General features: G+C 37.2%; 1 protein-coding gene across 1 annotated transcript; it reads left to right on the forward strand.

Annotated features, from left to right (window-relative positions):
- The first annotated feature begins 11,202 nt into the window (after positions 1-11,202).
- LOC115767364 (calcitonin gene-related peptide type 1 receptor) lies at positions 11,203-16,986 on the forward strand. Its single transcript, XM_030711621.1, has 9 exons — positions 11,203-11,276; positions 11,879-12,203; positions 13,874-13,964; positions 14,020-14,111; positions 14,178-14,304; positions 14,374-14,475; positions 15,298-15,416; positions 16,123-16,196; positions 16,260-16,986. The coding sequence occupies exons 2-9, from the start codon at positions 11,917-11,919 to the stop codon at positions 16,637-16,639; spliced, it is 1,272 nt and encodes a 423-aa protein (XP_030567481.1). The 5' UTR covers positions 11,203-11,276; positions 11,879-11,916; the 3' UTR covers positions 16,640-16,986.
- Positions 16,987-23,281: the final 6,295 nt, after the last annotated feature.

The raw sequence follows: 23,281 nt of genomic DNA on the forward strand, positions 1-23,281 counted from the left end.
TTCAACGTTTCACGTTTTGTTTTCGGCTTTGGCTTCAATATTCATTTTTCGTTGTTTACCGCCTGCGTTTGGCTAGGTGTGAGAAAAACTAAAAACACTTTTCATGCTTTTTCTTCATATTCTTTTTAGTCGCATTTTTACTCTAACAATAGGGCATATGCGTTCTGTTTGGTAATGAGAGGCATCAATTTAAAAAAGACATCTCTCTGATTATTTCTTATTGCACTGATTTATTTGATTGCATATATCCTTATTCATTTAATACATAGAACAATACATATTATGTAAATATGCACTTCCCATAAATATGCATAGATACACGCCCGAATATTTTATTGGCATTTGCTGAAGGGAGACGAAAATAGGGAGAGGGAGATAGATACAGAAAGAGACTGTACGAGATTAAACTGAAGCAACTGTATGAGCAATAATCAAAGTATGAAAACCTATAAGAGGGCATTAATAACACTTGAATTTCACATACTTCCAGTTGTAAACTTTGAAATAAATACATATACACTTATACATGCATACATGTATACAGAGGCAAGAATGCACACATACATACATACATACATACATACATACATACATACATGCATACATGTGTTTCGGTAGGTATGTATGTGCGTATGTGTATGTATGTATGTATATGTGTTGGTATTTATGTATGCATGTATGTAATACATAAATACCAACACATATACATACATACCCACCGAAACACGCATACATACGCAAACATACATACCCACGCATACATACATACATACATGCATGCGTATGTACACACTTACTTGCATGCACAAATACGTACACACACTCATAAAAGTAAATTCTATTAAATTGACACAAACAAAACAATCGTAGCATGAGAATCTTTCGGGCTTACTTGAATTTATGAGAATCGCGTAGAAGAGAATTAAAAATTGCGTTTTAATAACTTGCAGCGCAGCTCTATACATGCATGCACACACCAATTCATACACATGCACATGCATACACATCTACACACATACATGCATAAAGAGAAACACACCTACATACATTTATACATAATAAAAAGTGATTTATACTCGGGTTGCGTTTGGTATAGAGAAAGAACATAATGGGTTAGGGTATTTAAAGCCTCGGCTTGCCTGTTCTGCCTACTTCTCATTTCATTTTCCTATTTTCGCAAAACTTTTAATGAATGAAACATAATGGCAGCTACTGTTGGGGCGGGCGGGTGAATGCAAATCAGCTCGCAACAAATCTAAATTAAATTCAATTAAAAATATTTTCAACAAATTAAAAAGAGTTGCAAGAGAAGAATGTGATGCAAATGACAGTGAATAAAAATAAACTACGCTCGAATTTCTTATTTTTTTTTTCAGTTATGTTCGTTAACAAATTGTGGATAAAAAATTGTAACCAGCAACTGTGACTTACTCTAAACTAAATAGTTAGTTGTTTCTCGGCGAAAGTTAATTAAATTGAAGCTAGTTATTTAAAATAAAAAGGACAAATAAAATGAATAAGAGCAACTAGATGCCATAGATTGACAGACAGAAGTCGCACACAACTAATTGGACAGTGGAGGACGCGTTGCAAATGAAAAATAAAGTGACTATGGAGAGCGGGAAAGTAACACGATTTGTTCTTGTGCGAAATACAGGCTAGTAGTTCAGCAATTAATGGCACAGGCGGGTTATTTTAGGCATGCAAACAGGTTAAGTGACCATAAAGGACACACTTTGCCAAATAAAACTCAAGTGACAATGCGAAGCCTGCAGTAAGCGTTTGTATATACTAGTTTATTAAAGGAAATCCCGGGCAGAATACTAGCATAAATAACTACAGTAACAGATATGCACGATTCAAGTGAACATGGAGAACGCATGCAGGAAATTCAAGTGAAAATGAAGGACGAATAACATTATTAATTCCATTGAAGCATAGCTTGGATACATTGGTTGAAGAGTGGCAATCAAGTGGGTCAGTATGGACAGCAAAATGCAATTGAAGTGAATACATATAAAAGGCGAGATAGTAGGTATATATTCGGCATGCCGAAGATTTTATACCCTTGTATGTGAGAATAGTACAGCTAAATGGTAAATTTGACGAAACTTTCGCGGAAAACAGAATATTTTGCCATATAAAAACCTCATTTTCGACCGATCTTTCCCATATGGCAGCTATATGATATGACTTTGCATTCACGTACGGAGTACAGTAAGACTTAAAAATGCGGAAACTTGAAAAAACAAAAGGTTTTTCATACGAGAACCTACTGTCCGACCGATCGTTTCTGTGGCAGCTATATGATATTGTAATCTGATCAGACTTGACATATGTACTGCTTGCATTGAAGGCGGACCTATGCAATATTTCAAGAAGAAAGCTTTAAACCTGAGAGAGTAATTCGTATAGAAAGAGACAAACATGGCTATATCAACTCGCCTCTTGATACTGATCTATAGAATATATATCCTTAATGGGGTCGGAGATGTCTCTTTCTGTGCGTTACACATTTCATGCCATAGTTATAATACCCTTTACAAGGACTTAAAATTAAAATTAAATGTAAATGACATTTGGTTAAATAATAAAAACAAAACCCAAACTCTTTTGTCGCACTTGAACCCGACGCAAATAGAAAAATAAATTAATCTTAAGATACCTGAAATGATATTAGGCCAAAAATCAGCACAAAGCAGAGTCAAAACAATTTGAATGTAAATTGTTGGGTGTGGGTGTGCCTGTAAGTGGGTGTAGGTGTGTGTGCGTCTAAGTGGGCGTGTAAAATGTTGCCTTCGGCAGCAACTAGAGCCATGGCCTATCCCTAATTTCCGCTATGGCATGGATGGAGAGAGAGAGAGAGAGAGAGAGAAAAGGAAACCCAAGCCTCAAACTTTTTTAAGAGCTGCTCCATTGTCAATTTTTTTTTATTTTTATTTTATTTTATTTTTTTTTTTTTTTGTAAAGCTTTTTAATGCCATTTATTGTCGGCAGATAAGCACGAACAATGCCTGGTAAAATAAACGCAAATAGGAAACAACATAGAAAATTGAATATGGAAATAAAAGAGAGAAAAAAACGATGCGCAAAAGAAAAACAATTGTGCAGCATGTCAAACAATGGCAAACACCTGTTCGTATGGAAAATGTGCGTTAATAATTATCATAATATTTATATTATAATTATCATGAGTGGAGCGATCCATTAAAATCGATATTCGGTGGGCTATTCACAATGCCAATATTATGGTTTAATAAAATAGAGTTCTTTATTGCCCTTTAATGATTGCCTTTGTATGGTTAATGGAACACACTTCATATAACACTTCCCATGCTTACGATTAGTACTGAGCTATGTATAAACAAAAACTTAGAGACCCGAAACGTTTCAATTAGATTGTTAAACAGCCCGACACATTCAAGAGGGAGCTGCCAGCCTGGCCCAAACTGACTGATAGGATATTGCCGACGGTACAGCTCGGATCGATTGTAACGCTCAAGATCTGGACGCCAGCTGCGGTCACAACGAGCGTTAGCGGACTTATCTGCAAGAGAGTAAAGTTCACAAAACGTTTACGAATGAGTAGGATATACGCGAAAGCGCAAAAATGAGCGTAGAAAAGAGCGTGTGAGAGTGCGAGAGAGAGAAAGAGAGTGCTGTTGCTTACGGGTGCTACTGTGGTGGGCGCAACTGTGGTGGGCGCAACTGTTGTGGGCGCGGCAGTCGTAGGCGCAACTGTGGTGGGCGCAACTGTTGTGGGCGCGGCAGTCGTAGGCGCAGCTGTTGTGGGCGCAACTGTCGTAGGCGCAACTGTCGTAACCGCAGCAGTAGTAGGCGCTGCAGTAGTAGGCGCTGCAGTAGTAGGCGCTGCAGTAGTAGGCGCTGCAGTAGTAGGCGCTGCAGTAGTAGGCGCTGCAGTAGTAGGCGCTGCAGTAGTAGGCGCTGCAGTGATAGGCGCAGCAGTGATAGGCGCAGCAGTAGTAGGCGCTGTAGTGATAGGCGCAGCAGTAGTAGGCGCCGCTGTTGTGGGCGCTGCGGTCACACCTGTTGCAGCAGTCGTTGGCACCGCTGTATAGGCAGGCGGATAGGCCGGATAGGATCCCATGGCGGGCTTCATATACGCGCCGGGCGCCTCGGCAATGGCCCTGGCGCCATTGGGTCCGCTGGCCGAGGCGTACGCATACGATCTGGCGCCAGATCCCGTTGCAGCGTTGTACTGCGAACCGCCGTAAACCGGGCCCGTATCACTGTACAGGTAATCCAGCTGCGCGCTGCCCGCCGCCCCGCCATACTGGCTAAAGGTAAAGTCGTCGTAGGACTCGCCATAGTACTGGGCAACGGCCACAAAGGCCAGGCTGGCGAGCAGGCAGAGGCTGAGCGCTGACATGTTGGACGGTTGGATTGATTGGGTGCTGGGTGCTGTGGGTCGCTGACGTTTGTCACTGATGTCTGGTTGGCCGCACCGCCGCCTTATATGGGGCAGCGCAGGTGGCACTTGCTGGAGCGGCTGGCCGGCGGATGACGCTGCGCTTTCGCCATTCTCCAAGCACTCACATAATCGTTCTATCGGCGCACGTGACTCATTGTCTGCCGCTCCGCTTTGGCCCGGCTAACAAACTTACTTTGAATATTTCTTTCTGCATGCCGCTTTATCTGGCACCTACGTGCGTTTCAGCAGCTCTTTGCGAGTTATATGCCAATTATGACATAACAAACATATAAAGAAAAATATTGTGAGAATATAACAACGAATAAATAAAAAATTCAAAACAAACAAACTACTTGTAGCTCCCGCAAGTTTTAATATTTACTAAGCTTGAAAATAGTTTTATTAATTATTAAGAATACAGGATACAGCTAGTAAATATCAACCTACCTGCTACATGCTTTAACTGCTGGACCCATAAACCAGCCAGAGAATCGAACCTGAATCCTTGTTGCTCTGTTGCCTTAAAGAGGGCGGCACTTAGGCAGCTCATCTTCCGCAAACTGCAATGCAATGTTTTGCAGCCTCTTTCTATTCCAGTACCAACAATGTCGACACGCTCGACATTGCAACAGAATTGCTCTTAAACTGTTCCGTATAAGTAATAGGCAAATTGAAATCAGATTTTGTGATGCAAGTTTTAGTTGTCTCAGGCTAAGTAGCAGGTGGCTTCTCGTGCTGAAAGCTTTTAGCAAGGCTATGTCGGTAAGAAGCTTAATCCAATTACCAGATGCTAAGGTGCACTCTTGCTTCCCCTCTGTCTCTCCCTCTTCATCTGTTCATCATTCTATTTTAAGATTGTCTTGGTCCACTTTATGATTTGTTGTTGCCATTGTCATCAAACTCTGAACAAGATGTAAGCCACAGCAGCTGTGCGCATTTCGTGTTGCGCTTCAACGAGCTGATTGAAGGGGGCGCAGGCGGGGGCGGGGCGGGGGCGAAGGCGGAGCTGAAGGCCAACTGAAGAGAACTGTTTAAAATTTATTTGCAGCCAACAATTCATATGAGCCCGGAACACGACGCTTCTGCAGCTGGCAAATCAGTCAGAGTCCTGGCCGACCGCCTGCCTGCCTGCCAGCTCTTTGTTTGGTCAAGTGCAACTGTTAAATGCCACGAACACAATTAGCATGCTAGCCTCAAAAATACCCTGTACACCGTTCTAGAGAATGTACCATACTTTTGGCAATATGTAGTTCATAGTTCATTTGCAGCATTTTATGATGTGCCTTTAACACTTTTTAAGCGCAAAGGGTATAAAGACGTAGATGCACACACACATAAACACACACACACACACACTCACATACACACACCACTCGCTATCACACACACACACATATACGCCATAGTTTTGCTGCAACTTGTTGCTCAGCGCAGAGCCCACTGCTTGCTCAAGTGTCGGCAAAGCAGTTTGCCAGGCTTTCGCACAGTTACAGTGGGCGCAAATGGGGCGAATTGTTGAGTGGGTGGGTTGGGTAGGTTTGGAGCGAAAAGGACAAAGAGAGTGAGAGAGAGAGAGAGAGAGAGTTGGGCTGGTTGTGCGGCATGATGGACAGCTTCACTGTAGCCAGCGGCACACTTCGGCCGGCTCATTTGGCCAGTTGAAGCGCGGGCGAGCAGACGCTTTCGTCGGCGAGCGTTCAGTTGCGGGACTTGTGGTGTGTTTTTGGCGCCAGATATATTTCGAATAATTTGTATAAATAAATAATCGAACAGCGGGCGCAGCGCGTTAATTAAACAAAACCAAAAACCAAGCAAAAGAAACGGAGCAACAAGCAAACATTTTTCACGCCTTGTAAGTCTGGCAAGGGAAAACCGAGTGGCGCTAGATGTATTATGCATACTATAAACACATATATTTAATCATACGCACATTCAAATTTGTTTTCATTTTTCTTGTGCTTAATGTGCGAAAAGTAAAACAAAATACGTATCGAAAATATTTCAATATAAGAATAGGTAAATTTATAATAATTACCAAAAATTTGTGTACAAGAAATTCAATTTTTTCCCGTTGCGATTGAATTGCTTTTTTTGTTTTTTTTTCGTTTTTATGATTTTGTGCGCAACAAGAAGAACAACACTTAACCAACTTTGATTAGCTAAAGAAATGAACAGCAACAAAAAGAATAAAATAAAAAACTGCCATGCTAGCAGCTAATCAGGCGCCTAAGTGGAAAACTTTCTGCACAGCACCGTAGGGTCCACAACCATATTTTTGGGCATTATTCGCAGCTTCAGACCTCAGTCAGTGTATGGAGATCTAAGCTGCATTTCCTACAGAACTAGCGTATTGAAACATGGCATGTATTTGTATAGGAATAGTTCAAAACATTTTATATATCAAAAGTATGCGATTGAGTACTTTATCACATTGCCTTTAATGGCAACTTTCTTTTTGTAGGGACTTGAAAATAAAAGTCATGCTGATCGGACTTTGTCCAAAGAACATTTGATCAGCAAACCGTATACATATATTAATATTAATAATAATATTAATATTTTGAATTTATAACAAATTCATGTGCCATTAATTGTGGATCTTTGATATCCGCTTGCGTATTATTTAAGCAAAAAACGTAACAAATGCAATAAAAGTGCGATCAAATCGATTGTTAACTGAATTTTCGTACATATAAAAGGAAAGCTTTTAGGATTGTGTGCCATGGTGCGCTGTGAAAGAACAGCTCGGTCAGGCAATGAGCCGGAAAATGTGCGCGCACACACACACACACATAGAGCATAATTGCATTAAGTGACCTATACACACACACACACACACATCCATAGCAATCGACTGGACTCGCAATAGCTAAGCTCATTTATTATTATAATTGCTTTAAAAAAACACACACATACACAAACCGCGTGGCCGTGGCAAAATTGGTTGCATGACCAAATCGTGTTGCCAATTCTGCTGGTTCTTTTTGTGAGATTGTGTGTGTGAGGGTGTGTGAGGGTGTGTGCTGCTGTGTGTTGTGTTTCGATTTCCGTTGAAAAGCTACTTGCGCCGCCAGCATCATTTACCACATAAACATTAACATTAACTAGGCGACACACCGCCCCCCCCCCCCCTCCCCTTCACCGTCTCTCTCACACACACGCACACACATTGTGTCCATGTTGAGCAGTAAACAACAAGCGGCAACAATTCATCATCAGAGTATTCAGTATCCAGCCATATGTACATATAATTATTTCAGCTCAATCCCCGGCAATAGTATCGATTGCTCCTATTTTGTCCCTCATATTATCCAAGTATATCCTAGCTAGCGGCCATTTTTCTTCGCCGTATTTTGTTGTTCTCCCGTTTTTTGGCAAACATCAATTTCAATAGGAGTTTAATTTATGCAGCGTCACATTTTATGTGCTAGTCCAACAGCAGCCATTTTAATTATTTCGTTCATTAATTTTCCATATTTATCAGTATTTATGTATTCCATTTCCTGATCAACAAATTTTGAATTTATTATTTATTTTTGCATTTAATTAAGTTCGATATCATAAGCTGAGTAACATCAAAACTTAAAACACTTTTCAGAATCTGGGCTCAATTATTCCAGTTATCAAAATTTTATTCAAATTCTTTTGAATATTACTTTCTATACGAATTTCCTTGTTTGTCCCGTTTAGTTCGTTTAGCAATTATTTTGCTCTCCAAATATCGTAATAATAAAATTGTTTCCTTATTTGTTTCCTTTGCTTGTTCTTGGTCAAGTCTTTGGACAATTTCTTATATATGAACCTATTCTTGCCTATTCTTATGTGAATGCACGCAACTCGCAATTGATTTAATTTTGTAAATGCGCTTTTCCCAATCTGTTTGCTTCCATGCAAGACGAGCTGTCCACTAGGCAATTAGCCTAGCTGGCCTCAAGGCTTAAGCTCCCGGGTGCTACACGAATATACAATTATCCATCGAGGTTTCTATATAAGCAGACGCAATTAGCTGGCCACAATACGTGGTCGGGTTGTGTTGCAACTGCCTGTTGCACGTGGCGTATACGCAATGTCGCTGTCGCATTAATTGTACAGGAACAGGGAGCAGATGAGAAGGCAACTGTCGCTCCCTGACAGCAGCAAACTGGCATTTGAACTGATGGGCCAGCTAATTGCCAACAACTCCAACAACAACAGCAACCACAACAACAACAACAACAACCACAACAACAACAACAATAACACAAGCAACAAAGTCTTATAACTCAATTGCATTGCTTGAGCTACTTCCAATGGGCTGCATTAAAAGACGCCAAAGCTTTGCTGGCCTTTTAAAACAGCAAGCAGAATTGGACGAATTAGTTAGAATTAATGTGACCATGGAGGACATAGCAGTCAATATGAGAGAGAGAGAGAGAGAAAGCATTTAGATGCCAACATGCAAATATATGTTTATCTAAGCAGAGTAACAGCCCTTTGCCTTGCATGGAAAGCTCAACAGTTTTATTTAACAGTTTTCCGCCTATTTTCCGAATTTGTGAGGAATGTTTGAAAAAATTGTTATACAAGTTCATAATTTTTTCAGAAAGAAACTTTAACACAATCCTGGCCAACTGTCTTACAACTAGTAGAACGCATCTTCACATTGTTGTCTTGGACTAATTACCATGGAGGACAGTTTTTCTCAGCCATTAAACAGTTTGCTCTATATATCTAATCAGCTAAGCTAAAGCTAATGATTTTAAACATGTTTTATACAAACACTTTTACAGGGTTAGTTCTGTTTAATGTGACCATGGAGGTGTGCAGCTAAAATATGAATTGTAACTTGTTCGCCTGCTCCGTGAGTTGGCAAATATTCAGCTTTGCATAAGCATTAAAGAATTATATTTGCTTGCAAATAAAGTGACCATGGAGGTTTTATCAGTACAAGGGGTAACATGATAACTTTGAAGATGTACATGTTTCATAGAGACACCATCTGCTCTTTGCACTCCCCAAAGATCTAGCTTAAACTTTGACAAACACAAAAATATGTGTGCGTACTTTATATACCCTGTACACAAAAAGGCTCAACAAATGAGGTATATATGCAACAGACAGGCAGATTTGATTAGGATGATGAAGACGAAAAAAACAACAAACTTTCGAAAATCCGAGTGCTTGCAGTTTACGATCAATAGCGAAAGTTACTTTAGGCTGTAAAACTTTAACAGTGATTCTCAAACTGTCGCTACAAGTTATAAAGTTACATGAGCTTATGACTATCTTGGTCAATTTTGTGTTGTTTACTTTATATAAATATATATACTTATACCTATCTATCTCTTAATCTTATCTTAATCTCTTGTCAATGGAAAGCTATAAAGGAAAATGGTTCAGTCTCTTTCTGTTTCTGTCTCTTTCTCTCTCTTTCCGTCTCTCTATCAGCTCAAACGCTTCTTATGTTAAGTACAGGGTATTTGCGAGTCGTACACTTGACAGCACCTTAACGTAATCATAGTTGTTATTCCAAAGTTAGTTCCCGCTACATATCCATATTATTTCAACTGCCTGGCAGCTGGCAGAAGTAGAAATTAAGCATACGTCATGTTGGCCGTGACTTGTAGAATTTTAGTTTTGGGTTTTTGGGTTTAGCAATGCATTAACCGAATTGCCGCAGACTGTAGAGCGCGTGTGTGTGTGTGGGTGTGTGTGATTGTATTCGTTAGTTTGTTAGTGTTAAAACTCAATCAAGTGGAATGAGTTTTGATTAAAGATATAACAAAGTTAGGCAAGAAACTTGCAGGGCTCACTGAAGCATGTGCCGTGTTGTTGTTTCTCGAGTGTGTGTATGTACGTACGTGTGTCTGTGTCTGTGTGTGTTGCAGCATCGATCGATGCTGGGTTGTACAACTGCAAAGCGGAAATTAAATTACAAACTGAATACCCCGACGGCTAGCGCTAAAACGAACGCTAATTAATTAGACAATAAACCGATTTATTGAAGTGCGCTCCAGCATGCTGCCCGACGGCCAGGCATTGTCCTTTATGCAGATGAGTGTGTGGCCATGCGTCGCCAGGTCATCAGGACTCCGACATATTGCAATCAAAGCCATGTCAGTCAACAATGCCAGAGCGTGTGTGTGGGACGCGCCACACGCCTGAAAGGAGTTTACATATTTTCATTTCATTGCAGTTCCAAGTAAACAAGCTACCTGTGCCAGTGATTGTATATGTCAGCTCTTTGTTTATTACGTTCTATATATGTATACACACATTGTATATTGAGGACTTATTACCAAGAACCTGGCATTAACATATAAATTAACACCGAGTTGTTGACGGCTGCAAATTAGTTTTAAGCCGAATAAGTTCGAACCCGGAATTCCAATTTAGTTTTTACTATAAACCAAACCTTAAGTCAAAGGGGATCAAGTTAGATCAATTAAATCTATATAAAAAGTCGAAAGTATTTGATTTAGATTCTAAGATTATAGGCCATGTAGAAAGCTCTGTTGGTTCGAACCGTAAACTGAACCAGCGAACTTCTTTTTACCGGTTCACCTAATATTTACACACATTTACATATGCAGATTTTCGTGCTCTGGATTAAACTCTGTTCGAGGCATAAGTAAATCATCCATGCACACACTAATGCACAACAAATTAACCAAACAACCGACACTCCTTTTATTTGTCTCCATTACAGCACTGACTATGGCAACAGCTGCCTATTTTGAGATGACAGTATCGGGGGCTATGCCACCACAGCCGCAGGATAATCTACGCACATTTCTCAAGCATTTGTATGCCGAGTGCGTCTATCGCTACCAGAATGATACGGCCACAGGCCAACTGGCAACAGGTTTGTTCAATACTCTATTATATTTGAGTTGAAAGCTGCTCAGGTTTCCATCATCAACGCTCGTAGCACTCGTTTGACACTCGCACAGGTTTATTGATACATACTATAATTATAAAGTACAGTCACACAGAATATATTAAAGATAGCACTGAAGTTGCGACAGACTCAAATACGATTGCATATGAAAAAATGCGTTGATATTTCATACATTGACACTTTAATTACGGTTACATTTCATATGGACACACTCAAAGTAAAGTCGCACTGAGAAAACAAAGAGTCATAGGAAAACGGTATCACTGAAAGCATCGTGCGCAATTTTAGTAAATACGGTCACACTGAAATAACTCAAGCATACGATCAAATTTCAAATACGGCCACACTGCAGTAAGATATTAGTAAGCTGCCAAAATCTGTATGAAATCTTACTACAAAGACGGTCACACTTAAATGCGGCTATACCTTCAGTACAGTCACACTTGAATTATAGAATATCCCATTCACAACTCGCGCTTGGCAACAAATCGACACTTTCATGAACACATATATGCTTGTATATATTACCCCACCCAATATACGCTTCCCCTTACCACCCTGATTAGAGCCTGGCGATGGTGGGCTGCTGCTGGAGACATACACAATGATACCGCGCTACTTGGAGCAGGCGGTGCTCAATGAGGGCACCATTGATATGCAGGATGTGGATGAGGAGGCGGCCAGCGAGAACGAGCTCTATGCCACGGTTCTATCGGCAACAATGGCAACAAATCACCATTCACATAATACAAGTGAAATGGAAACCCTCTATTGTCCCGTGAATTTTGATGGCTATCTGTGCTGGCCACGAACACCAGCTGGCACCGTATTGAGTCAATACTGTCCCGACTTCGTTGAGGGTTTTAATAGCAAGTTTTTGGCACACAAAACGTGAGTTCAATGCAAAATTAAACTTATAATCAAACTACATTTAAAGAGCGGCTAGTCTCAAAGCGTACTATGTTTATCATAAACACGACCACTTTTTAAATTTATATTCCATTCCAAATGCGACAGAAAAGTCTATATATATTTTGGAAATGGTTAAGTCCATTTCGACTCACTCCATTCTCGACTCACATATAAAATTCAAGCAACGTAGCCTGATTGGGTTCCTTTCTGATCAATTCATGCCTTACAAATTGATTGCGAAAATCGTTGGCAAAAAACAAAGCTCAAACTTAAGAATCTGGAATTAACAATACTTGGGTCTCAGAATGTATGCATTATAAAAAATATAGAATATAAGTTGCAGCTCATGGAACAGAAAAATAGGGAAGAAAAGAGCAAGGAGTAAGAACATACAACATAGAACATAGAACATAGAACATTGAACATAGAACATAGAACAAAGAACATAGAACATAGAACATAGAACATAGAACATAGACATAGAACATAGAACATAGAACATAGAACATAGAACATAGAACATAGAACATAGAACATAGAACATAGACATAGAACATAGAACATAGAACATAGAACATAGAACATAGAACATAGAACATAGAACATAGAACATAGAACATAGAACATAGAACATAGAACATAGAACATAGAACATAGAACATAGAACATAGAACATAGAACATAGAACATAGAACATAGAACATAGAACATAGAACATAGAACATAGAACATAGAACATAGAACATAGAACATAGAACATAGAACATAGAACATAGAACATAGAACATAGAACATAGAACATAGAACATAGAACATAGAACATAGAACATAGAACATAGAACATAGAACATAGAACATAGAACATAGAACATAGAACATAGAACATAGAACATAGAACATAGAACATAGAACATAGAACATAGAACATAGAACATAGAACATAGAACATAGAACATAGAACATAGAACATAGAACATAGAACATAGAACATAGAACATAGAACATAGAACATAGAACATAGAACATAGAACATAGAACATAGAACATAAAACATAAAACATAAACATAAAACATAAAACATAAAACATAAAACATAGAACATAAAACATAAAACATAAAACATAAAACATAAAACATAAAACATAAAACATAAAACATAAAACATAAAACATAAAACATAAAACATAAAACATAAAACATAAAACATAAAACATAAAACATAAAACATAAAACATAAAACATAAAACATAAAACATAAAACATAAAACATAAAACATAAAACATAAAACATAAAACATAAAACATAAAACATAAAACATAAAACATAAAACATAAAACATAGAACATAGAACATAGAACATAGAACATAGAACATAGAACATAGAACATAGAACATAGAACATAGAACATAGAAAATGAGGGACAAACATTTTGGAACTAGAATATTAAATAAGTTTTTGGAACTACTCTACTGCGGCACGAACTACTTAAGAAGCCAATTGGAACCAGTTCACATCAAATTGATTACTCTAGCTATGCAGATATATGAACGATTAGGATTTTCCAGATACAATCAATATATGAGAGCTGAAAATTAAGATAATAATAATAATTATTTACCCTTGTACGCATGTATTATGTGTGGTTAGTTGCTTGGAGACTGGTTCATGGTTCCGGCATCCGGTTAGCAATCAGACCTGGTCCAACTATACCAACTGTGTGGACTATGAGGACTTTCAGGTTAGTCACCGTGCATCCAGATCAAAGCTGTTGTCAAGGTTGATTTGTTTTGCAGTTCCGGCAATTTGTGAACGAGCTGTATGTGAAGGGCTATGCACTGTCGCTTCTGGCGCTGCTCATATCGATTGTCATATTTCTCGGCTTTAAGTACGTACGAGCTGGGCAAGTAGCCAGGCTAGCGTATGATGCTGATGCTGATGCTCTATCCTACAGATCCTTGCGCTGCACCCGCATCAGGATACATGTGCATCTGTTTGCATCCCTGGCCTGCACATGCATCGCCTGGATACTCTGGTATCGTCTGGTCGTTGAGCATACCGAGCAAATAGCCGAGAATCCGGTAAGTGGCCACAGCTGTTGCTCATCCCATTATCCTTATACAATAATGCTTTAATTTCGTGTTTTACAGCCCTGGTGCATTGCACTCCACTTGGTGGTGCATTATTTTATGCTTGTCAACTACTTTTGGATGTTCTGCGAGGGTTTGCATCTGCACTTGGTTCTGGTTGTGGTATGTCTTGGTTGAAGCTGCCCCTGCCCCACGCTTGGGGCCTGCCTTTTCCTTTGCTTTTCCATTTTCCATCCATTCACATGCAAATCGCTGTAATTGCTGCACAAGTTTGCATAGTTTACGAGCAACCGCTGTGAATTCCTGATGAGATTTGCAGCCGCCTCAATTTATGTGAAAGCATCTCTCAAGCATTTTCCTTTTTCTTTTTTTTTTTATGATTTGCAACTGTTCCGCTATCGTCATCAAATTGAAATTGCAAATGTCAAGTGCCATCGGGAAAATGTATTATATGCCCTCTCGAGCGGATCTTATATGAAATATTGTTCGAATTTCGTTTTTTATTAAACCTAATTAAAACTGGGAACAACTACTTTAGGTGCATTCATTAAATTTCCATTAATTAAAGTTTTCATCGAAACGGGATTCTGCAAGCGTAAGAGTTTCGCTTGAAACTGAATCAAACTTAGCTAAATATAATATTCACATCTTACCATAATCGGATTTTGCTTGGAACCAGTTTCACATGGGTAAATAGAATAACTTGTTTGTTCGCCTAGATAAAGAGATTTATTATTCCTTAAACCTAATTCAAACTGCGAACAATTATATTTCTATGAAATTGGCTCAGACTTACCCGAGAATATTTATTATTCACATTTAATCATAATCGGATTCCACACAAATAGAAGCCCTTCCATTTCTCAGCGAATATAATTACTTTACTTTTTTCCCACTTAAGCTTTAGGTAACACCGTATTGTAGGGTATTCAATATTCGGCTGGCCAACGTAAGCTTTCATTGACTAATGCACTTGTCTTGCAGGTCTTTGTCAAGGACACGATTGTGATGCGCTGGTTCAAGCTGCTCAGCTGGCTGTTACCTCTCCTGTTTGTACTACCCTACGGCGTTGCCAGACATTTCAGTGCCAACGACAATGCTCAGTGAGTAATGTTGACTAGGGCTTATTCAGGTCAGATATACGAAAGCATATGTAGATTGAAAAAGCGAGTGAAGTCTTATCCGAAGCTCTAAATAATACCGTTTCAGCTATTTACTAAATTCCACACTTAACTGTGGAAAATAAGTGGAAAGTGAAGACAATATGTATTTTTTTCCGACCATCTAAAGCATTTGGGCCTATTCATAAAATTTAAATGGTTGTTAAAGGTTTTTATTCGTTTTAAGCCAGTTTTTTCAAAAGATCTAAGTAAAACCTTAACAAAAAGCGTTTAGTGATATTCGAGATTCCACACTGTAATGTGGAATATAAGCGGAAAATGTTTGTAACACATTTTAATGTATTTTAACCAATTATTAAAAGCATTAGACTTAATCTGGAAAATGGGTGTTGATTCTAATGTTGACTTATTCAAATGATTCAACTTACTTTTCCAAGGGTGCGATATAGATGGAAAAGCAGTGTCTTAATTGAAAGCAATGATAACTCGCCCGTACAAAAGATTTCATATAGTACGTGAGTTGCCCGAAGTTGTAATTGGTATTTAGCTAGAAAATTTGAAAGCTGCTCTAATATTATGGATACTAAATGTCAAATGGCAGAACTTAAGATCACATTGGGGGCATAAGAATATAAAGAACAAAATAAGTTCATATGATAACTCGATATTGTTGAAACTCCTCCCACAGCTGCTGGATGAATGACAGTTTCTACTTGTGGATCTTCTCGGTGCCCATTACCCTCTCGCTGCTGGCCAGTTTCAGTAAGTATTAAACGACATTCAAACGACTATCTATCAACATACTAGCCAACTCTTTCTTCTTAGTCTTTCTTATCAATGTGCTGCGGGTGATTGTGCGCAAGTTGCATCCACAATCGGCACAGCCAGCACCGCTGGCCATACGCAAGGCGGTGCGTGCCACAATTATTTTGGTGCCACTTTTCGGGCTGCAGCACTTTCTGCTGCCCTATAGACCCGATGCTGGCACCCAGCTGGATCGCTTCTATCAGCTGTTGTCGGTGGTGCTGGTCAGCCTGCAGGGCTTCGTTGTCTCATTTCTGTTCTGTTTCGCCAATCATGATGTGACCTTTGCCATGCGTACTCTGTTGAACAAGTGGATGCCCAGCTTGGTCGCACCGCCGCCGGCCGGGAGTAATACTGGACAATTGGCAACAACCACGCCCAGTCGCGAGCTGGGCGTCTAAACAAAGGCACTGCACCGTGCAGAACCTGGAAATGGCCCAGCTGCGCTTCTAAGTACCACCAAGTTAGACCAGTGAGATCCAAGGCGATGCCGCTTGGCGCATGCTGAACTCCAGATGCTATTGCAGGCATATCAACATTACAACGGCAACCACAGATTGTTTGTATTTAATGTCTTGTCTATTATCCATTTAAATGTAGCTATACCCATTGTTTTCCTAATTTTATTCTAGCTGTAGTACATTTTTTTTATTAGATTTTCCAAAACTTAGAGATACACGGAAATTCGCATACGTACTCCATGTACCTACATGACAAATGTTTGTGCCAACAAAGATTGCAAAATATATAATATATATACACAATATAAAAGCTATATATATTTACACACATATAATCGAGTGTTATTTAAACATATTTATATATATATATCTACTATCATGCATGTTCCATAAATCCATTACGTGTTTCCTTCGGGTTCCTTTTGTGGGGCAACCTGCCCCCAAAAGCATGCTATATAAATTTGATTTCTCTGTACTGTGCATTTTTGGAACATGCAGATACAGCATGTTAATTGTATTTATATAATACTTACATATTTACTCAATCAAGATACAAATTTTAAAAGTATTTACTGGAAATAAACGATGTTATCTGCAAATCTAAAGAGTTTTCCTTGATAGACACAATGAGTGGGTTAGCTACTTATATCGTTAAAAATATAATTTAATAACAAAATTAAAGAAAAACTATTACATTGCGAAAAATTCAAGGTGAGATTGTGGTGAATATCAGAGTGCGTGGAAGAGCAACATGTGGGTACAAAGATAAATATAAAAAGGGAGATGGAGAGAAAGAGAGAGAGAGAGAGAAAGAGAAAAAAAGAGCCTTACACAAGGTGCAATACATATAGAAAGAACGAGAGAGAAAGAGCAAGAGCAACTAAGAGAGAGAGTGAGAGAGAGAGAGAGAGAGAGAGAGAGAGAGAGAGAGAGAGAGAGAGAGAGAAGGAGATCCACTGCGCAATATATATGTAATGAATAAGAGAGAAAGAGAGATAGAGAGAGGGAGATACAAGGCACACTACATTAGACAGATCGAGATAGAGAGAGAGAGAGAGAGATGCAGTACACAATACATATGGAAAGAGAGAGAGAGGGAGAGAGCACAAGAGTAAGATAGGGTGCACGGCTAGGAGATATCCTAATCACCACGTTGAGCTGCCTTCTGCGATAACTGTTGCGGCAGACTGAGGAAATTGTATTCTTTAAAAGCATCGGTACTTATAGTCCGATCGTCAATTGACAGCGCAAAAATATGGTATCCAATTGTATGCATTTACCAAGGCTGTCGCTTTAAAACTGAACTCTTTTCAAAGTATGCAAAAAGTGAAATATTAAAGGTCTGTATACACTATCTAATATATATACTTACAATAAATACTATATACGAAATCTACGCACTATGTTCCATAAGAATTGTTTAAAAGAAAATGCAATAAATATTTAAATAAATAATTAATAAAAATAAAAGCAAAAACTGAAATAATGATAAAACTAATTAGCGCTTATTTCGTTTTTCTTGCACTTTATTTCACGTCGTTTTTATTTGTGTGCTTGATTTGTGACTTATTCGTTATATTCATACCATCGCTTGCCGGTTTTTTTTTTTTTGTATAATTTCTGTTTTATTTTCATATTTTTTGTTGATTTTGTTGGTTTTTATTTATGAAAGAGCAAAAGAGTGTGGAACAAAACTAATACATGGTAATACAATAAAATACAAATACAATAATAATTATAATTACAATTAATAATACATACATACATCCATATCAATTATAAGTATGTACGAGTATAGTTAATTTTCTTGTAATAAGTTATATAATAATCATATATGCATCTAAATGTGTGTAAGTCTTGTAGTTATATCTAATTCTTGTTGATCTTCGCCACGTGGCGATTCATCTGTATTAGGTATATCCAATTTGATCTAATTATGCAAAAAATGTTTCATATTCCTCTCTGGTTCTTCATCATGTTGCAGTTGCCACAAAAATGCATCATGTTAACCCACTAGCATAGAGCTCTATGTATATACAAATATGCCTAATTGTAGATGTAGTACGTATGGCTTGATTATAGCACTTGAATACTTAAGATCTCTTTATGGGTTTTGGGTATCCTATGGGCGCACATTAGCTGGGCATTGGGGTATTTTGTTCTTCATTTGTTTTGGATACTTGATGTTTTTGTCATTCAAAGCAGAAACAAATGTGGAACCACTCCAATACATATAGAGGCATGGATCAGACAATTTTCAATGTCAAGCACAATACAATATAATATAAGATAATGTAACTATAATGTAATATAAATATGTTAAAAGTTTTGGTAAGTTTGGTAAGTTGGTTAAGATGTGATTAACTAAGTTGAATACAATGCAATAAATATGTAAGTACAAGTTTTGTGGGGTATACAAAGTAATACATATATCTCCATAGACAATCATAAGTAGCATACATAATCAAATAGTTAGTAATCGATTGGAGTGTGTGTGTGTGTGTGTGTCGATGTGTGGGAGTTCGAGTGTGTCTGTGTGTATGTGTGTGTAATTGTGTATACCTGTTAGCAATTTCTTATCACTATCATGTATCTTCTTAATATATATATATATATATATATTGTTTTATTTTTGCTTATTTAACTGATTTTTTGGAGTTTTTTCTCTTTGGTTTGGGCGCGTTCCGTTGACAAAGCGGCTAAGTATATGTTTTGTTTTTTTTCAAATTTATTGCAAATTAATAAACATTTTGTTTTCTGCTTTCTTTATGTTTAGTCAATTCTAAGAACATACATTAAAAGTTATAATTAATCACTGCTTAAATTTAAAGTCGAGCATTGAGCTAGCTGCACCACTGTGCGCCTGTCTATGCGATTCTCATGGCATGCAGCTAAGCGCTCGCATAGCTTTTGGGCTGTTTAAACCTAGACCGTGTTTATACGCCTCTGCTTGAGCATCGGCTTTTGGCTGATTTCACACTCGTTTAGTATTTGTCTAACTGCTTATTAACTAAATTGAGTTATCGAACAACATCGACTATTATCGTTATCGCTTGCTGATCAACATCAAATTGCACAACGGAATGCAATCTATCGTAGTTTCATTTTCTTTATGTTTTCGCATAACTCTGATGCTGCGTGCTATTAAAATCCATGAAATGTATCTGTATGTATGTGTGCGGGTGTGTGTGTTAGTGTTGTATATCGTGTAAGGGTTGGAAGTTTTTATGGTTTTACGCAAGCATAGCTCACACTTTTGTGCTTCTTGTCGGACCAAATGGGTTAGCATACGCTTCTATATAACTACTTATGTATTACATATATATGTATGTATATATAAATATATGGAGTATATTTATATATTTTTATATTTTTTGTTTTTAAATATGTATAAATTTGTTGAAATTATTTTAAATGCATTTCATGCTTAGTTTATGATTTTCATTGTTATTCGTTCACAAGTTTTTCAGTTGGGTTCAATATTTTGTTGTATTTTGTTGACTGTACTTAAATTTCTGTTTTTCCTATTCCTGTTTTTGCCAGTGTATATTAAGTGAGTGAGTTGTGTCTATTTGGATGTACCTTTTCGCTCCCCATTCGACTGCTTTTTCTTCATCTAAAACATCATCCTTGTCTTCTTCTTCTTCGTCTTCTTCTTCTTCTCAGCCTTTAAATGTACTAATATTCTTTAGCTATATTTAGGTAATTGTATAGCATACACTTATGTGTGCACACTGTGAGTTCTGTGACCGAGTTGCTGACCTTTGAATTTATACAAATGCGCACCTTTAGGCATAGGGTTTTCAGAAAAAAACGAGATTTTTTTGTCCGGAAAATGGTTTTAAGACCAGGAAAATACTTAAACACCGCAAGTTTGGCAATATTTTAAAGATGTGCACTCTGAAGCAATACGGATTAGTTATATTTTACCAAGGACTGCATATTTTTGAGAAAAAATGTGATTCTTAAATCGGGAAAAAAGTGAAATCTTTCTTTTAGTTTGTTCTTTAATAAAAACTGAAGACTTTAAATATTGTACTACGAAAATACTGCAGCTCTTCAATTATCTATCCGAAGAAATATTCAAAACTCGTTTCCAAGCTATTTCGGATTTCTTTCTCAGTCCGAAAGATATAAAAATATGATTAAATGAATAAATGCATTCGTCAGCATTTATATGCAACGAATATACGGAAAAAACAATGGCAAAAATTATTGAAATTGTGCAAATGTAATTTTCCAAATGATGCAAAAGTCATTTCTTGCTTTGACAAATAAAGAGATATCTAGTATTTTGAAGAGCTTTTTGAATATATTAATGAACTGCATTCTGAAGCATCTAGGCTGAAGGACTATCTTGGCTTGGCTTGGCTTTTGGCTGCAGCCAACTCGAGTCACATCTTAATATTGCTTTCTTGAATAATGACACACAGCCGTGTGGTGTGTGGGCCCCAGCTCGGGACCAGCACCTGGCTAATGTGATGGTTATTATATTTATTTATGTGTTTATTTATTTTTTTTTTATTTTGTTATTAAATGTAATTAAATCCATTAAGTTCATTGACTTGCTTACACACACACATGCACAATTAGTGAGTATGTATATGTTTAAATGTTCCATAATTTTTTATTATTTTTTTTTTTCCATTTTTTCTTTTCGTTTTCTAGTTTATGTTCTATATAGATTCCACTGGCAAGACAAACACATGAACGAACGAACCGGAACTTAAAAACGAACCAATAAATAAACAAAAAAAACAGGAGAACAATTAATTTTTGAAATTTCTATATGTACGAGTACACACACACTTGCTACATATACACATAAGTGAGTAGTTCTTCTGTTTTTTTATTGAATATCGAATACCGTATATCGCGAGCTTTGAGTATTTATGTGCTGCACCCATCTGATAAGTCTGCTGGGCTTAGTTTTGGATCCAAAGAGCTCGCTCCTTGACGGGCACATTTGGCGAACTTTTTGGTTGTGTGGCTTGGATATTGGGTTAAGTGTTTCTCCAATCTTTGGTATTTTTTGAATGTATTTCACATTGTTTTTACTTGTATGCATTTGCTTAGTTTGACATGTATATATATATATATATGTATATATATATTGTAATGCATGCATGTATATATACTTATTATTCAATATAATAAACAATTTTACTATAAATCTTTGTTTAAAAAATTTTACATCATTATAGACACATATATATATATATATGTACTTGGTGTTTTCAATTTGCGCCTGCAACTCCCACAACTTTTTGTTCTCGCCTCGTTTGAGTTTTTTACTTGAACTACGTTTTTTTTTTCTTCTCTTTTTTTCTTTTCCGTTTTTTTTTTTTCAGAGTGCCCGCTTGCCATGTAGATGTGGCCGTACTTTAAGCACTAGTTCGAAAAAAAAAGTCTCATTTTAAAAATTGTTTATGCATTTTTGTTAAATATTTTCAGTTTTAGATTGCTAATTTCTACTGACACACACACACATTGATTGAAGCGCTACTGAGTACGGGGAAAAAGAAGGAGGGAGCATCTATGCAGTAGGCTCACATCTTAAATTAAGTATACTTTGTCGTACGTATGTTAGCTATCTTGTTAGTTAGTTTTGAATGCATTTTCCTACACTTGGAAAACCAGTGTTATAAAACTTATGCATTATTTACTTTGTTTGACCATTGAAACTGAGCTGAACGAGTTTCAATATTCTCTATTTTTGTTTAAAAATGCGAGTGCTGTTGTTGTATTTATTTTCTTTGTTTGAATACTGTTGTAATATGTGTTTTATATGTATGTGTATAACTTGTGGGTGTACGTGACCAGGCCGAGCAAATTTCGAGCTGCGAAGGCAATGTTGCCACATTTCAGTTACTTGTTTGTAGCATTTGCAGAGTTGTATTCGAGAAAAGCAAAAACATTGCTTGAACAAATAAATGGATAAAGGTAAGAAATGAACAAGCGAAAAAAATATATATACACACAAAAATGCGCTGCAACATTGCCAGTTTTCAGTGCAACGCTGCCAAATTTCACAGCTGTGCGCCGTTGCCAATATTCAGCCCAAATAACTGCACCAGCAACAGCTGCTTCTTTCTTTTGTTTTCTGATCTGATCAATCAATCAGTCAATGTGCCAATCAATCAGTCAATGCGCAACGTTGCCAATTTTCAGTTGTGTGTGTTTCTGTTTTGTCTTTTTTGTTCTGTTTGTAGTGTTGGCAAAAAAAGAAAACAAATTTTGTGTTTTGGTTTTTGGTTTTTTTTTTTTTGTTGTTGTTCTTTTCGCATAGTTTTTGAATAAGTCACACATTTATTTTATAATAAATATATATATGTATATGTATATATATATATATATATATATATATATTATTATTATTATTGTTTACTTTTTTTCATGTTGTTTTAGTTTGGTTGACGTTTTGTGTTTTTTTTTTTGGTTTTGGTTTTGGTTTTATTTGTAAGATATAATTATAAAAATGGAATAATAAGTAGGCATAATAATATAATGTAATATAATATAATAAGTTTTCTTGGTTTCTTTACGTTGCGTTTGCACATACATTATTGAATATACTTTGGT

This window comes from Drosophila novamexicana, unplaced genomic scaffold (genome assembly GCF_003285875.2).
Source record: "Drosophila novamexicana strain 15010-1031.04,08,12 unplaced genomic scaffold, DnovRS2.1 tig00001385-arrow-arrow-pilon, whole genome shotgun sequence".
Taxonomy (NCBI): Eukaryota; Metazoa; Arthropoda; class Insecta; order Diptera; family Drosophilidae; genus Drosophila; species Drosophila novamexicana.